This window comes from Dermacentor variabilis, chromosome 3 (assembly GCF_050947875.1).
Source record: "Dermacentor variabilis isolate Ectoservices chromosome 3, ASM5094787v1, whole genome shotgun sequence".
Lineage (NCBI taxonomy): Eukaryota > Metazoa > Arthropoda > Arachnida > Ixodida > Ixodidae > Dermacentor > Dermacentor variabilis.
The window spans coordinates 18,429,606-18,447,518 of record NC_134570.1 but is presented as its reverse complement, the minus strand read 5'-3'; the positions used below and the strand labels follow the sequence as shown (position 1 = coordinate 18,447,518).

Below are 17,913 nucleotides of genomic sequence, written 5' to 3'. Positions count from 1 at the left end.
TTAATGTGTAGAAAATTGTGTTCTCTATACCACAAGCTTTTAAATGCCAATGTGTTTTCCGACTCAATAACAAGATTTTTGCACCTTGTCTCAGTTAGATCTCTTCTGAATGAAAAAAAAAAAGTGTGTGGTTAACATGCTATGTGTACCGTTGTATACATGAAAGAAGGCGAAATGTCTGCTCAAAAGAAAAAAAAATATTCCTCGACGATTACCATATTTACGTGCATAATGATAGCACTCGCGTAATGATCGCACTCCTGAATTTTGTCAAATTCTATTTTTTTTCCCTTTCCCGTGTAATGATCGCACCCTGAACTTGTTGCAGCAATATGTCATGTGCCAAGTCTAGCTAATGGTGATCGCGCTTACCATCTGTCAAATGCTACACGGACGACTCTTGAAGACATACCAAATGATTTGCACGCACCCAGCATTCTTAAGCAGATGCCCCATTTCATTCCTTTCATCACCTTCCGCACTTCCATGAAAAAGAAAGCTACAACCAAACTTGCATCGGCTTTATTATTTGTAGGCTTCATAATGGTTTAGGTCAAGAACAGTATAAAGGGCGCCTTTCGATTCTTCTCGTCTGCACTCGTGGGCACACAACAAATTGTGAACAGCAATGATAGTAGCCACGTTTACACTGATACGTTAGAAGTGCGCCCTATTCATACGCCGATGCTTGTGACGCAGGTAAGATATTCGCCCACCCTTAGCGGAAACGTGCTGTATTAGGATAGCAACGAAGACAAATGCTGCACTTTCCGCAGTATGCCCGCCATGTGTTTCTAGGTCACTGGCAGCTAAGTGCTCCCATCTCTGTTTCTGTCCCCTTGAAGTGGACATCGCTACGTTATTGTTGCAAACTTGCCAATATTAACAATATTATCCATTACTGATACAGAAGAAACTGTTTCAATGCGTGTAATGTACTAAAAAAGAAAAATAATCGCGTTCGGCTTGCTCCGCTGGCCGCCATTTTTGTTTTGGTGTCCCGCACTGACAGTGACAGCCGTCTGCTTGTCATCCCGCAGCAAATGCGGAATGAAAAAAGAAAATGTTTATTTTCGTGGGAAATTTAACCCGCGTAATGATCGCACCCCTGAATTTGCGTCAATTTTTTTTACAAAAAGTGCGATCATTATGCGAGTAAATACGATACGATACTCCCTAATGCAACACTTGAGCGCAGCTGTATATGTGTTTTCGTTTCGCAGTATATTAGGTGGTGCAGATAGGCTGTCTCATGCGGCACGTTGCAAATGGAGCAAAATGCAGCGCGACTGCCTCGCTAATTGGGAGATTGCAAGAGGCGGCACGTGGGTGATGCGTGGACACTATTCACAGCAGCCGCTGTAGAGGGACCTCCTGCTGATGCAGCACTTTGCTTCCATACAGACGACGTGCACTACTCTGGCACCATCTTGTAGCCATTGTCACTGCAAAGCCCGACTTGCGTGGCAATATGCTTTTCTTCTCCTGCTTTTGCCATACCCTTGTCCTCCACTTTCCACCTCATGGTTCCGCTACACCCTCGTCCTCCACTTTCTTCCTTGTATTCTCTTTACTAGCGCCGTCTTTCATCATCAGCTGCATTCATTATGCATTCACTTTCATCCTTCACTGTGTTCGTTCACTCAGTTATGAGGGACTATGCCGACGCTCGCCGCAGGAACAGGCGCCTAACAGCTGGGCTCTAATAAACCGGGATGCTATTAACAAAGGGCAACAATGTTCAAAATGTCCTGAGAAATTCTGTACAGAACCAATTATTACAGCGAAGCTGTATATGGCTAGGGTTCCGTGCATTCTTGTTCTACCTGAACAAAAACTATCATCATCAATGGCTCATACCCCATAAGCAAGCAAAAACTGCAATGGCCCATAGCCCCGTAAGGCAGAGGCTACAAGAACTCATCAAAGTGAAGCGAACAGTGCTGCAATTCCATCCAATCGCGCATACCGTATTTACACGATTGTAAGTCGACCCCTTTTTTAAAATTTGAAAGTCTGAAGTTGGGGGGTCGACTTACAATCGAAACCAAAACATGGCCCCGCCAAAAAAAGCCATACCAACGAGAGCTACAACGTAGTTACAATTTTATGTTTGCTCTATGGCTCTACCCGTATCTTTTCGCTATCCCGCGTGTTTGTTCGCTTTTCGGAAGGGTTTTTCAACATTTTTGAGAGTCTTACAGTGCATGCAACACTCATGGGGGGGTGTCGATAGTTGATAAAAGCGCTGCTGTTCCCATTTGCGGCGGCACCCTCAGAATGGCGGCGTTTGCGGGGAGTATCGGTAGTTCATGGAAGAGCAGACACCGCTCGCGGGCCCACTAATCTTTCGGCACTCGTTCACAGCAGCATTCAAGAGGGCTGGCATCCTTTACGCCGAAGAAACAAATCACTGCGCAGCGGGCCGCAATTTCGATGTTTCTAAACAGGTGGTGCGAGAGTGGCGACTGCAGCGAAGCGAAATTTTCACTCTGTGGCGGCAAGTGAGAAATTTCCCATGTGCCGAAGTCTGGGCGCTTTCCGGAGCTTTAGGCTAAGCTTGCGGCGTACGTCGCTGAAATGCGTGATCGGCCCCTGCCATTGAAGTGCGACGTGGTCATGAAACAAGCCCAGACCTTCGCCTTAATTTTAAGGTTCTGCTCCGCCGTGAGTACAACGAGTGGCAGGCGGCAGACTACTGCGAAATTACGCCAACCGGACCTGTCGAAAGAGCATCCCTGACGGCTGCGTGTGGTTGGGTGCATTTGGCGTGGGCTGCTGTTCTGCAAGATGTCCTGGTGCGGTCGTTTGCCAAATTTGAAATTTCGCTGGACCACGACGCGCTGTGAGACCGCAGCAACGATGACGATGGCAGCACTAGTGAAGACGAGTAGTCCAGTGACCATGTCAGCTACTAATAAATTTTCGTTATCGAATGCGCCCTCGGGTTTTTTTTTTTCCGGTCAAGCGATATGGGAGGGTCGACTTACATTCGAGTCGACTTACAATCGTATAAATACGGTACAACATACAGAACAGCATGTCGAAAACTGTCATCATCAATGGCTCATACCCCCATAGGCAAGCAAAACATGCAATGGCTCAAGGGCAGCAATTTTTACATTCAACTCTAGGCTGTCCAGAGGGCCCACGACACTGCAGCAGGACTTCGTCTACCGGTCCCATCAAGGGCGGAGCCACCAATTTGATCCAAGGGAGCCTTCGGCTCCCGTAGATCTCAGTTCCTCAGGACTCAAATATTAAGTTATTGTCATGTCATGTCATAGTCCCGTAAGCTTCATGGCTACTCACTTCGCATAAATCAGCTGCGATGACACTACCCTTGTTGTCATCGTCGGTGATTTCAATGTGGATGTGTCGGTACCGAAAAGGGAGCGGTTTATGTGTTCCGTGTTGTAGATACATCCCTTGCGATGCCACACCGATTCAGCCCAATCGATCACACGGCAGTGTACTTGCATCGATTTGGCATTATCAAAGAATGCGATTGCAGATGCGAGTGAAATAATGACCACTGATCAAGACAATAAATGAGTGTGCGTACCTTTCGTCACGATGACCACCCATTAAGACAATAAATAAGTTTGTACCTTCACTCAAAATTATGTGTCACCTCCGTGTCGTGAGCTAAACAGCTTCGCTGGTCAACCACCTTCACAGAGTGGAATGGCTCATGGTTTTTTTGTGGAAAAGCTATGCATCGAAAGTCAAAAGGTTTGATGTTATAATGGAGATAGAGTGAATGAATACTTGCGGATTATTTCAGAAAGCCTTTCACAGGTACCAACGGGTCACAATATGGTGCAGAGTTATTTGTTGATGCATGAAAGTTTAAAATCCTTACTGTTGAGACTTTTGAAAAAGGATAAACCCAGAAACAGTGAGGAAAAAGCCAACAGAAGAAAACCCGGTTTCATGCACCTTCACTGCTCAGTGTGATGAGCCATCGAACATTTGATGGGTGCTCATAAGATAAACCACTTGCAGTGTGGTGCTTTGGCGCATTGAAGTGAAAAGCCTTACAATCACAACAGTTAACACTGAGTTTAAGAAATGTAAAAGCATTCGTTCGGGAGAAAAAAATAGCTCATTTTGGGCATCAGTTTTATATGTATCCCTTTCATTTCCAGACAAATGCTCACCTCAGCAGCACCTGCTGGGGTTCCTCGTCCACACCAGGTTTCTCCAGATCCTGAAAGCTGGCATCTACATTGTCCTTCCACAACTCTTCAAGCCTCGAGATCTGCTGTGCAGTCACCTGGCGGGCACGCAGCTGGTCTCTCTCGAGAGGTGCACGCACTAGCCATGGCAAGAAGCAGCGATCGTGGATGAGTGGCTTCCACTGGTCCGGGTCCCAGTTCATGTCCTTGAGGGAGGACTGGGCGGCACATGGGTGTCGGCAAAGCAGCACCACCACCGAGTCGGCCTTGGCCGGAATGAAGCCGAGGACGAAAACGTTGCGGCAGGCACACGAATAGCACTCAAGCACTGTCTCGCCAAGTGGGCCATCTCGGTGGAGGGTCACCTCCTTGTGCTTGGCACGCACCAGGTGGTTCACCATGTGGCTGCCTGACGTGTTGCCTCGACCATTGCAGAACCAGCGCTTGCACACGTTGCACTGAACAACGCACCCAGGATCATGAATGCCGCAGTACCTGCACCAACACACAGCAGTATCAGACACAAGGTATCCAAAGCGTGTAGGCTGTATTCAAAATTGCAAACCTGTTCCAGTGAAGTTAAGGCCTTTCTGTCTGTCTGCAATGCACACATTGCTACAGTGACCTCCATGATGACTTCATCTAGCTGATTTGAGAGAAGCAGCTTCCATAAAAACTTGAGCTCCCTCGAAGTAATGCCTTAGACATATCAAGAAAGCTCTAAGGAACTCAAACAAGGCAAACAAACATTACATTGTTCTCTAAGCAGGGTGACTAACAGAACTGCTGGACCGAACTTACATACTACGTGAATGAAATATCAGTTTTCTTTTAGTCAACGCTCTCTAGGCTTCAATTCCTTTTTCCCACAATTTTGACATCCAAAAGAGATGTTGCAATAATTAGTCACATCGTCCCAAGCCTCTCAGAGTGTTACTTTCTGGGATTGTTAACTTTAGCTCTTTTGCTACTTTAGATACATAAGAAACCAAGCTAGTCTAACTTTATTTTATCCTTTGGTTTTCTTCTAAGCATCTCATTCCCGGTATGTTGAGAATGCAAAGATATACTAAGATTTGGTGAAACAAATCATTGTTATTTTATTATGTTCCTTGTTTCAGAAAGAGCGTTCTATAAGGATGCTGTGAACAGGTGCTCTACTCTTATAACTGCAGCAAGAATGATATGTACAACAAACATAAATGTTAATCAATTTTATTCATGAAACATTCTCGTAACGGCAGCTACTATAAGTGGATGGTGCTGCTGTGGGTACGTGCTAACAGTCTAGTAAGTAAATAAAATCAGACAGGCTGGTCGGCAGCTGTGTTTTGTACTTTTCTTTTTCAAATCAACTTTGCACTAAAGTGGATGCAGAGGAAGGTAGTAAAATTATCCGCACAAATATGACAATTATAAGCAAGTTCAAGAAACCTGGCATATTATGGTAAAATCCCAAAAGTTAGCCGGTATGACTTCAGCACAGAGCCTCCCGGGCCCTGAAACGCAACTTACTTGCAAGCATGCTCGGGTAGATCCTTGGCGTAGTACTGGTCTTCTTCATCCTCCTCAAAGGTGAGCTCGCCCAGAGCCTGTCCAGCTGCGGCCACCTCCAGGCCGTTGCTGCGCACCTCCCCAGGAAGCTTCACCAGCAAGAAAAAGGGCATAACGATTACAGCCATTTCACAAGTAATACTCTAAAATTAGATAGGTAGCAAAAACAATAGGGCATATTTTGTTTACTTTCATGCTTCATATGTTCCACTGAGTGGATAAATCTGGCTATAATGGCCGCACAATGGAAAATGAAATAAATCAGTGCAAAATAAGACTACAATAGAGCATTATTTCTATGACTCTGTATCTTGAAATTCAATGCCATAATGATAATTAACACAACTTCTACAAATTTTGAGCACTTGAACTTGAGCTGTGTGCTCAGACTAATATTTTATACACAGTACTCTCTTTCTACAGTACACTTCCCCCCAATATAATATGACAATTCCATTCTTGTAACCCACTGCCCATGACCAGTTGATTTTGGTGACAATGTAGACAGACAGCATCTTGGACTACTACTGACAAAGCATGAGAAGAAAACGAATTGGTGTAGAATCGGTAGGTTATGCCAGTGCAGCTGTTGAGAGAGGCTGCTTAGAATTGCAAGGTGCTTAATTTTGTGTTAACATGATATGCAAATTGATATATCTGTAAAGATAAGGGCACAAGACAGGTAACCAAGAAGTTACAAGAACATCGCCTTCAGAGACAAAGAGGGTACAAAATATCCAGAAGATTTTTGCTGCTCCATTGCAAAAAACAAGTACACTATATACCTTTATCAACTTTCTACTGGAGTGTGATTCTGAAGCTGCATCTCCATGGCAGTTTAGTGGTATGTTTCAAGTATGTCGTAATGTCTGGCTTTTTTTTCTTTTTAACATTAATCCAGCCCATTTTTCTCTCATCTTTAGACATTAGCCAAAGCTCAATTATCAGCGCTTTGTTATGGATGTTAAATGCCCATCTTCGTAGCACAGCATACAGATGCCGAGCATTACATTTCCACCTAAGTAAAGGAGTATATTTATTTTTATTCAATAATTACCCCACATTGTCTGTAGGCATTGCAGTAGGAGAGTCACATCACGGACTTAAACAAGCCTAAATGTTCAGAACACACTTGCACTTCAGGCAGCTTGTTACATTCCGCAATGGTCTTCGGAAAAAAAGATTAGTCAGCGAACAGGCAGTGGATATTCTATGCTACCATAGTATTATAGAAGTTACTATCATCGCTACCATGCACTGCCAAATGAAAACATCTTTTGAGCCATCTTTTCGGCCACTGCGGCGAGGAATTGAACCAGCGATCTTGGCCTCAGCAGCAGATCTTCGTGACAAGTGCCTGTTTTTTACTGCCGTCCCAGTTTCCAGAACCTGAACAGCATTCAGCTGGTTTTTATTGTGACAGCAATTATATGGACACTCAAAGTGTATTCAAGCCATTGGAACCACCATCATGCTGTCGCAGTATCAACAGCGCATGTGTCATCAATCCCATGTCTGAACCCCGTTTGTTTCCAGTTCAACTCACAGACCAGGAAGCAGATTACATCGTTAACAGGAAGCAGGGGGTCTTGTTGAATTGAGCATTGCACAGACAATAAAGCTCTCACAGAGTGGAACCATTTACTTTGCGGACCTTGATTTTGAAGAAGCAACTTTTCACTATAGGATACGAATAGCCTTTAGCCACCAGTGTGCAACTCGGTGCCATTTCTTAAAGGCTTTGAGGACACCAGTCCAAGTCATGCCAGTCCTCATTAAAAGGCCAAGCCTTCTTTGGAATGAAGTGATGCCCTCATACCAAAAACCAAGTGGCATATGTCACAGGAGGTGCTGTCACTCGCTAAGCTCACTGCATTCCAAAGAGACTTACTCCTCAAATCCAACATTTAAATAGATAAAGAAGTGGTGGACACCATCGAGTTGGAAAGACTTCAAGAAATGGATGGAATACATAAATAATCATCATCGGCCTATACTTATGTCCACTGCAGGACAAAAGCCCCTCCCTGCATCTCCAATTACCCCTGTCTTGCGCTAGCAGATTCCAACTTGCGCCTGCAAATTCCCTAATTTCATTACACCACCTAAATTTCTGCTGCCCTCAACTGCACTTTCCTTCCTTTGGCACCCATTCTGCAACTCTAATGGTCCACCAGTTATCCAGCCTGCGCATTAGGTGGCCTGCCCGGCTCCCTTTTTTTCTTTTTTTTTTCTCTCTTAATGTCAGCTAAAACACCGGCTATCCTCATTTGTTCTCTGATCCGCGCCACTCTCTTCTTGTCGTCAATGAATAACATTTTTCGTTCCAACGCCCTTTGCAGTCTTTAACTTGTTCTCGAGATTTTTGGTTACCTTCCACATTTTTGCCCCATATGTTAAAACCAGTAGAATGCAATGATTGTACACTGTTCTTTTCAACGACAGTGGTAAGCTACCTGTCAGGATTTGGTAGTGCCTGCTGAATGAACTTCAACCCATTTTTAATTCTAATGTAAACTTTCTTCTCATGATCAGGGTCTCCTGTAATTTACATAAATATGACAAATATGAAGACACTATTTTCAATGCAAAAGTAATGCTGGACCTAGCAATTCCACAAGTCAAGGTGGCCATATCTTCAAGAGATAACTTAGGCTACAAAAGTTCCAGCAAATGGAGGTGGAGAAAATTTTGAGATTCACACAAGAAAATGACACTTGCATTCCAGCAGCCACTGGAGACACACAGACTGATGGTCACAAGTCACTATTCACTGTAGTTATCTCAGACTGTAAGGATGAAAGGTAATTTTGACATCACATAAAGTGTCTTAACATAAAGGAGCCTTTTCCACAGTAAGTGTGCAAGCTGGCTCATGAGTGCCAACAACTGCGTCATGCAAGATTTGAACTGTGATCAAGATATTCGATCTTACATGGACAGAATCTGGATTTTATTTGTACCATGAAGGTAAGTCAAGAAATGGTCAAACTTATTTCACAAGGAAGCTTTCTGCAAAGGTGACAGAAGTAGGGCAAAGAAAAAAAGAGAAACCCAAGGACTGAAAGCTATGCAATGCTCATTAGTACGTTGTTTAAGCATCAAGGCACACAGACAAAAGGGCCACCACCAGTATGTTTGAAGCCAACAGAGAAAAACGCTTAGCAAAAGAGTTCATACTCTCTTTGGAGATAGCCCACTGAGAAGACCATGACTATTAATGGGCTCAGAGGAAAGTCTGGTGTTCATTTTATTGATAAATACTGTATCCCCCTCAGCCCAATGTCTGTTCACACCATAACTAGCCTACAGTACATACCAAAGCATACAGGTGCTGCTGAAGCAGCACCAAGGGCACGAACAACAAAGCAAACAGAATGGACTGCCGATATCAAACTACGCGACAACACCAATGCAATCAAAGCCTGCTTTGTTATGGCAAGGAGGTTGTCGAAAATTCTTCAGAAAGAGAATGTATTTTTGATAGCCATTGCCATCATCATCAAATTACTGTTTTATTAAAAGTAACAAAACAGGATGATCTGTCACAAGTTGCATCAGCTCCAGTTTTTTACCTGCGCACCTATCCAGTCATCTTGTTTGCACTTTTGTTTAATGCTCATTTTGCTAATTGAACATACTTCCTTTCTAGCCTTGTCCCTATTTTTAATGTCATTTAACATGACAGCATAACAATGTTCCTTTCAAGTTACAGCAGACCATGTTTCAGCTGCACTGTCATTTGAAGCCAACAAACATCAACAAAGGTCAGAGCTAGCTTATACACTGGCATTTCTGCAGCCAAGATCTACTAGTCATAAGAAAGGCTACTTGGTGATAAAGGGCATAAGCAGCAAAGTTCGAACTCGCCTCATGAAAACCGAGCAGAAGCTGTCGCTTCACAGTGAACGCAATGCAGGTTTTTCGGCAAACGAAAATGACTGAAAAGAATACAATTTCGGTCACAGATCTTTCCAGTCCACAGCCACTAAGGAATGGGTAAGTGAACCTGCTACATGAAGATACCCAAATCATAGATGGCGGTGAAATGTTTATTAGCCCCAGTCGCCAGTTGGACAACAGAATGACGTGTTTCGCCATTCATTTGTGCTCGGACACAACCCAATTAACAAAAGAAATGCTCTAAGTGGTACACGGCTAACATCGAACAAAGCTCTGCATCGATCAGTTTAACACTTGTACACGTGTTTACGACGTCCTCGTCCGGACAATGCAGTAAATATCGCTCAGTTGGGCCATTAACAGCAGATAAAATGTCAACTAGACAACTGCTCCAGACTGTAGTACATTGCAGGGAAATGTAGTGGCCCAGAACGCTTCTATCAAGTCTGTGAACATGCCCGCAAAAGATTACTGCGCCGTTCCCGCTCTTGCTCGCGCAGGAGCGGATCTCTATAGGAGCCTAGTCTGCCGGATCGTATTCCTCTACAGTAGGAATATGCTCTAGAGCTAAGCAGCCACACTCATTTTCTCGAGGTGTGACGTATCACTTGGTAGACATATTTTTCCAGCACACGAAGACATGGATATGCTTTAGCGCGACAGCGGCTCATTCGTGGACTCGGTTACGGAAGGCATGCGCGGCACGTTGCCACGTTCCGATTAAGAAAGAAATGAACTCAATCTTCTGGGAAATGGTAGTCCAAAACCGTCAGACATATGTTTGTTTGAGTAAAGCGCCAAACGCATGGTCGAAGCTTCGGGCAAGGTTTCGCACAGGCGAACGAAATCGCCGGGTTCACTCAAACGACGTTACAGTGAACGCTACTCCGTGGTCTAGACGCGATGGCATATACTGGTGCCAACTGTGTGAAAACAGCATCAAACTTACGGGTGGCAGAACGGCTGCATGTTCAAAATTGCAAGCTCCGGCGACGAATGAAATAAGCAAGAGGCTTATCACACTCGCCTGCGAAGTAGGCCTAGCGCATTTGGAATCGCGGCAACAGAAGTATTCTCGCAAGTGGCACGTACACACGCGACAACACGACCTACCTGGCCTCCACGGCTTCCCTGTGTCTGTCCGCCATCTGCCTGAGACGCTTGAGTTTGAGATGGCAACGTAAAGTCGGTGAAATCGAACTCTGATCCCTGCGTGTCGGCTCCCAGCAAGTCGCTGGCTTCCTCCGTGTCGAGGAATGTAAGCGTCTGCGAGCTGGGTCCGTACGCGTCGACACTCATGCTCATGATGTTTCAAGAAGCGTTCCGGCGTGTTACTGAAGGAGAAGGTAGGTTGATGCGCATCCGAGATGATTATCTTGACGCACTGACGACCACAACGAGTTTGAAACAAGACAATCCTACCGAACAGCGCACCACTAGCAGCTTTACGCCATCTTCTGTGCTGCATACGCACAAACGCGCTCAGCGCGCACACACACAATAATAACAAAAAAAAGCACGTGTAACAGGGTTGCTGAAATATTTCTAAATGCCGCTGCAGGAGCACAAGTTCAAAATACTTTTAAGAAGTAATTCTTGGCATTACTACTGAATTTTTATTGCACTTTGTTTTGAAGATAAGTATACGTTATTTTAAATTAAAAAACTACAACAACCTTAGCCTGATACACGGCATGATGACAAGTTGTTTACAATATCAAACACCACTGAAGAACAGCGCTAAGATCGCTAAGCTGATATAGCTGATATTGTCAATTGTGTTGGTTGTGTTTATTTTGGTTTATCCGTACATAGTTTATTCTATGGTCCATCCTTGGCTACGATCCCCAGTACACGGTAGTGCAGTCTATGTGGCAGTCGTACAGTTGGTACAGTGAACATGGCTTCATGATGTGGTGGTGTTATGTAGCTCATAGGTAGTCGGTGTTCTTAAATAGACAGTTATGTCGTGCGGACCTCGCAGTGCTGTGTCGCTGCAGCCTGCTTAACATAACGTCACAGCTCCGGCATCTACTCCGTACAGTCACTGTTGACATGGATAACATTGCCCATTGTACACAACCAATGATGACAGGGCAAATAACTTGTGTTACGGTGCACCGCCTTGCTGCCGAATTTGGGGTATGCTTTCGCTCATGAACATCCGAAACTCGGAACGCTGTGACAGTCGATGGCGAAGTGCTAGGTGCGGAAAGCACGAGTGACGTGTTCGAAGCGTCACAAAGCGAAGTGTGCCACAGTACGTGACTATGGACAAATTGACAGTGATCTCGGGCACGTTGTTTTTCCTTGCCAACATCTTTGCCATCTTGAGTCTTGTGCTTCCCGACTGGATCGTCTCCGACGTTGGTGGTGGGTATCGTAGCGAGCCTGGATGCACTGCAGGCTGAAAAGCGACACCTGCGGTGAGGTGACATATCTCTACGAAAAGGTTGTTGGTAGAAAAAGAGAACGAGTGTTATCCACATCTGAGTCAGATCAGGTGTTACAGGGCTGGGCGATCACAAACTGTATGGCAAGAACAAAAAGCGTAGTCTCCGCAACAAGTATTTTTCTCTCATTTTTCAGAAAACGCGGACTTTAAAGCGCACGTGTCGTCTTAGCAGTGTCGTGTCCATTAAAAATAAAGCGTTACACGAGAGTGCTGTAGCAACTGTCGGCATGCTGAACAGAACACGAAAGTTTTACTTGAAAGCACTTTAGCTCCACATTACAAACCTAACAGTACAACTTTTACTACAGAGACATAAGCTTCTGAACTGAATGACATGCTACTTTTTCAGGACAAAAAGAGTAAAGGGCACAGGCTCCATATGTAAATAGGTTTGTTACCATGGTGGCCTTCCATGATGAGCATTGGTGGCAATATTTTAATAGAGGCAATGCACTGCATCAAGAGAAAATATTGCGGGGCACGTGGTTGCAAGTACACTGAAAATGGACTGCTAAACTCAAAGTGTGAAAGGTGACGAGACTCGGACTGAGAAGGTAAAATGCAAGCACTTCTTTCCTCGATAACTCAAATTTACTAGACACTAATCCATATGCATGTAGTGAACATAGTGAAGAAAAAAATGAACAAAGCAACACAGACAAATTTGATTACTTGTGATATGTATCAAGGAAGCGCCCCTTAAGCAAGTGATTTGTCAGTAATAGCACACTCTGTCATGAATCAATATTACAGGGACACTAAGAGAAAAATGATTTGAGCTGTATTAGTAAATTAATTTCTAACAATGCTGAAAAAGCCACTCTTACCGTGAGAAGATGTTTGATAAGCCAGAAAAGACTCACAAATGAAAGACTGGTGGCTGCAGCCTCGAACTTTCCACACCAGCTCATCATAACGTCGTGGATATTTATGGCATCTGTTCCAGCCCAGTTAATTTTTATTGGTAAAGTTGTGCTGTATCGTATATTAAGTGACTCAAATCAAACACTGACCTTAGCAAGTTTCAAAAACTTTTTATGAGCCAAAACGACCCAAACATGAAAAAAATGTTTTGAAATATGTGACAACACATTGGCATGCCGGTGTCGGAGTTATGGCACTAAGTTAAATAAGTTGAATTTTGATCATTTTTTTCTTCTTAATACTGACAGTGAGGTTTTTGAAATTAGTGCTGAAGAAATTTTTATCAGTCTAAACTGATTTAATGTTTTTCTTTAGTATCCCTTTAATGGCTGGCTCATTTGGTTTCTTTTCCTTCCTTTTTTCTTTCTTTTTTTACATGTATCTGGCACTGTTAAAATTATGTGTCATGTATGCTGCCAAGTGCCTGGCTTGAGTCTGATGTCATCCTTTAGGTTCCTCAACCTGAGGCCACTCCTCTACTTCTAATAGCAAAGGGCAGCTGCCTTTTGATTGAAATAATAATCGGCAATAATCGATGAGGTTTTACAAAGCCATAGTTTGACTATGAAGCGCACCGTAGTTGCAGACTCTGGATTCGTTTTGACCACTTGGTGTTCTTCAATGTGTACCAAATGCTCAGTACACAAGCATTTTTTCATTCTTAATTTCGCCACAGTTGTTGGAAATAGAAATTCACCTTCTGCTTAGCACCATTTCTCAATTTCTCTTTAGCCATGCTCCTTGAATAATACCCCTGCGATGAGTAATTCTTTAAGAAACACTTCTCCACCATCACATCTTTGAGCCTAATAACATAATTATTGCTCAGGAATGGCAGATGACCATTAATGAAATGTAGAGAGACACCATTCAAGACATGGTGCTGGCCTCCTTTCCAGGTAGCCTCGAGCCAAGGAACATTTAAGAACATGGGGATGAGGATCCTCATTTAGATTATCACCCTGATTGCACAATTGCCAATGGCAATAGTAAAAAAGAATGTAAACTAATGAAAGTAACCATGTCATACTTACTGAGAAAGGTAGCTTGTCTATACTTTTGGAATAATGTCTGAAGTGTCACTTGAAATATATTTAACAGATGTCCTTTTGCATCCACAAACACCATTGTCTCCTGAAATGTGCTGTGCACTCACTGCACCGCTTAGTTACTAGGAAGTGTACAGGTTTCTTTTACCACAATGACAGCAAGCTTGCACGCAATAACATTCACTTGTGATGCAAGCAGCGTAAACATTTTGTTAATCTGAACTATCTGTTATAAAACATAATGGAGAGAAATTAATCCACTAAAGTTAAGTGAATTTTGGGGATTCACTGTATATACCTGGATTCGGATCGTGCTGATGGGCAGGTGCCTGCTCTACATCATTATTGCCCAACTTCCTCCTCTTCCCAGCTCTCAAGACAGAGAAAATGTTAACCTGAAAAATGCAGACAGGTTGTCTGGAGGAGCTTCGTCTCTGCTGCTCCATGTTGTAGAGGACGAGAAGGGGATGGAAAAGGAAAGAAAGATAGCTCAGGTGGTGATGACTGAGTACAGTTGTAGTGGACTGTGTACATGTACAATGTCCTGCACACAGTTCATTGCAACAGACAGGCACCTGTCGGGGTGTCTACCAAGTTGACATTTCCAAATTCTCCGAGTTTTCCAGGTTTTCCCTGGGTGCCTTTGCAAAATTCCCTGAGTGATGCAGAACTATGTTTTATGTCAAGACGGGCTGAAACCATATCGCCAGATGCTGTCACTCTCTGATAAGCATACAAAAAAATAAAAAAAACCGACTTAGTCCAATTTGAATACTAAGGAGTGGTGTTTATGTTATTCAAAAAGAGAATAGAAGAGAGGGGTTAGTAAAATGCACAGAAAATAAAATGTCCTCGAAAAAGAATTGCAAATCGAACACGAATAAAAAGAAAATGCATACAGAAGCAACTATTTTCGAATATGAGCTATTTCTATCAACTGATAGCAAGCTCAGTGGTATGAGGCCTGAACATTGTCACAATTGAGATTCTCTCTCAACAGCTCGTAAGTCAACCTCAACTGTCCTGACATACTCTCAAACCCGCACGACGCCTCAATGTTGTGTTTCACTGCTTTAAAGAGTTTATTTTGGTTTGTATGAGGGACACCTGCATCTCGGCATCAGCCAGCACTTTGTTTTTTGAGCTCAAGCTCCTTCATAACGGCGGCAGCACGTTTCCTTTCCTGTTCATTCCTCAATGTGTAGGTCCTTTCTGTTCTTGTCCTCCTTCCGTCACTCATTCACCCCACAGACCACTTGAAGTATCTTGGTCAGTTGCACAGTCCACGTCCAATTTATCAAACTCCCTAGTGGCCGCGGAAACGTCAGAAAAATCGGCCAGTTGGAAAAAATAAACGCATGTCGTTTACTGCCCTTAAGGTCTCAAACCGCCACAGGCACATTCTAAAACGTTCTGAAGGCCTGCCGGTACACGTATTAGGCACATCGATGCTCGTACTGTTATAGGAAATACCAGGTGCACGCGCGTATAATTAAGAAATGTATACTGTGTCCCATGGCAATAGCCCCTTCCCACGCTCGTTATGCTTCACTGCAATACTGTTACGTATGCTTCACCAACTAACACTTGTGTACGGAGGCGAAGCTCACTTTCGGGAACCGGCATTATGCAACCCACCGTGCTTTCTAAGCTTCTAAGCCAATCGCGAGGACCACAAAGGCGGAGTCCATGCCATTGCTGACAGCAGCGAATTCTTTCAATAAAAAACACGGCATCCAACGGCAAGAAGCTTCATAGCGAACATCGAAGCACCTAGGCCTAGCGTTGCCGGCGTGGTGGCTACGGCTGCCAGCGGATCTGCGTGCGAGAGCGCAGGTTCGAGGCAGCAGGGTAATCAAAATGGCAGCGGTGGTGGCTTTGATTAATGCCGTTTCGGACCTGCGGTCACGGAAAAACATCCGGAAAATCGGACGGCGAAGAGTTCTTACGTTTCAAATTTCAGACATTCTGATACATTGACTCTATGGGGAAAAGAGAATTACGTGGTGGTGCCGCGAAGCCGTCCAAATTATCGGGAATCCGGAAAGTCAGTCGTTGACTGTACATTGGCAACTCCTCCCGCGGATGACAGGGCGTCAAAGACGATTCATCATGATTCTTGTCTGTTACTCGAGCCAGCATTACCTCGTCTTTCGACCCTTTCAATAAAACACTACAGCTACTTTTCCCTGATAGAAGCACAAATTCCCTGAGTTTTCCCTGAGTTTTTCCAGACTACTCAAAATCCCTGAGAATTCCTGGTTTTCCCGGTTGGTAGACACCCTGCCTGTCGACCAGTACTAGAGCCTGGAGGTGAAGCTACCTTGTTATACATTTCATGAGTGCTCTTATTGCTCACAGTGCACTTTGACTCATTATCTTCCACTCAAGAAGAGGTAGGTTGTCTAAACAAGACAATGTGGCATTACGTATCTAGAGTTATGTGTTATGATCAGGGCAGTCTGTTTCTGGAATTTTGCATGAATGGCAGTTTGAGTTACCTTCACAGCCTATCCTGTGAAGTTACCATAGAGTAAATGTCACCCTGAGTCCAATTCCCGAGCATTTCCAACATCCCTGCAGGAGTCATAGGAAGGCTACTATCAAGGTGCCAGCTATTCCCGAGCCCCATAGTCCAAGCTTAGCTCTCACTTTTGCCAGCTGACAAAGCTTTGTTTCACTTTGACATGTGGTGAGCAGCCATCATGTATCGGATTCCCATTGGATCCTGCTGTCTCTTACTGAGATCACTATGGCTTCCACTGTATTGTGGATTCTCCCTCTGAGTCTACTCACTTAGGTGGTGTCCAAACCATAAAGAATGGCTTGGAATGGATACACAGGGATTCAGATTTTGCGATTTCCAACTTTGTAATACTCCGCTGAAGTACTCCAAGTGCAACAGCACTGCATTGCCTCAGAGATAACAGCATGCTTTTGTCTGCAGTGTTTACACAATGCATCATGACACATAATCTTGCAAATCATGCGATTTTGTTATACTGCATTCAGCACTGTTTGCCTTCATAGCAGTGGACCATCTCGCTTAAGAGCTGAAACACATAAAAAAAGGAGTTTGTTAGGCAACATCAAAGCATTGACTGGAGGCAACTGAACCCCAAAATACTCAGTGGTATTTTAACATTGCTTTCAAAGCACAAGACAGCACAGCAAGGCAAAGATAGATAAAGAAGAGAGGCAACACTTCCTTCTGTCTGTCTTAACCTTGCTGTGCTATCTTGCATTTCAAAAGTCATGCAACATCAATTTTAGCCCAACATTGTACTCTGCTGCATTTTCACACCAAGGCTATCATATGTGCAGTCGAGTGTAAAAGAAAATTGTGAAATTCAGTGATGTCACAGCCTCCTTGTATTCTGTGCCTGCTGGATCATCTGCAAAGCAAAGGGCAGTGGCCGTTGTTGGAGCTATGGCTGTGGTGTCACATGCATAGGGCGCTTCTTGCCCGCTTCTCACATTTTAGATGCTATTTTGGAAAAAAAAGATAGCATCGGCATCAGTAAAGAAATGGTATCAACATGTGAAATGTAAATTTTTGATTTTGGTGGCTTCTCAATAGAAAATTATCAGCTATACCTGCACATAATCACCATTGTTTCTAGAGCACACCTAACATTTGTGTTCTGCTCTTTCAGAGTACCAATGGTGAATTTCTGAATGGTGTCAAGGTTTGTCATTACCCTACCCAAAATATCATGACTCCTTTGTAAATATTCACCCCCTTTGTAAATGGTGCCTCCATACGGCAGTTTTGTGGAGATCTGGCAAGCATAGAAGTGTATGCAGAAGGCTGTGGTGATGTCATGCATGGTTAACACCTGCCTTG

General features: G+C 43.9%; 2 protein-coding genes across 9 annotated transcripts in view; one reads left to right on the top strand and one right to left on the bottom strand.

The window, feature by feature from the left end:
• Positions 1 to 11,126, bottom strand: part of Upf1 (Upf1 RNA helicase) — a 43,249-nt gene extending 32,123 nt beyond the window's left edge. The window contains exons 1-3 of the mRNA XM_075684355.1: positions 10,752 to 11,126; positions 5,697 to 5,824; positions 4,164 to 4,676 (exon numbers count right to left, since the gene is read on the bottom strand). Of these exons, the coding sequence (XP_075540470.1) occupies positions 4,164 to 4,676; positions 5,697 to 5,824; positions 10,752 to 10,943 (833 nt within the window). The 5' untranslated portion in view covers positions 10,944 to 11,126. The remainder of the gene's footprint in view (positions 1 to 4,163; positions 4,677 to 5,696; positions 5,825 to 10,751) is intronic.
• LOC142575218 (uncharacterized protein C16orf52 homolog B) overlaps positions 9,714 to 17,913 on the top strand; it is a 46,737-nt gene continuing 38,537 nt past the window's right edge. For 3 of the 8 annotated variants that reach the window (XR_012826613.1, XR_012826611.1, XM_075684358.1), the window contains exon 1: positions 11,385 to 12,011. Coding sequence is in view for 5 of the 8 variants with exons in the window: in XM_075684358.1 (XP_075540473.1) it covers positions 11,909 to 12,011 (103 nt within the window). In the remaining 3 variants the exon portion in view is untranslated. Of the gene's footprint in view, positions 9,735 to 11,384; positions 12,065 to 17,913 lie in introns of those variants that run through there. The other 5 variants (XR_012826612.1, XM_075684357.1, XM_075684360.1 and 2 more) reach the window with 4 other exon arrangements.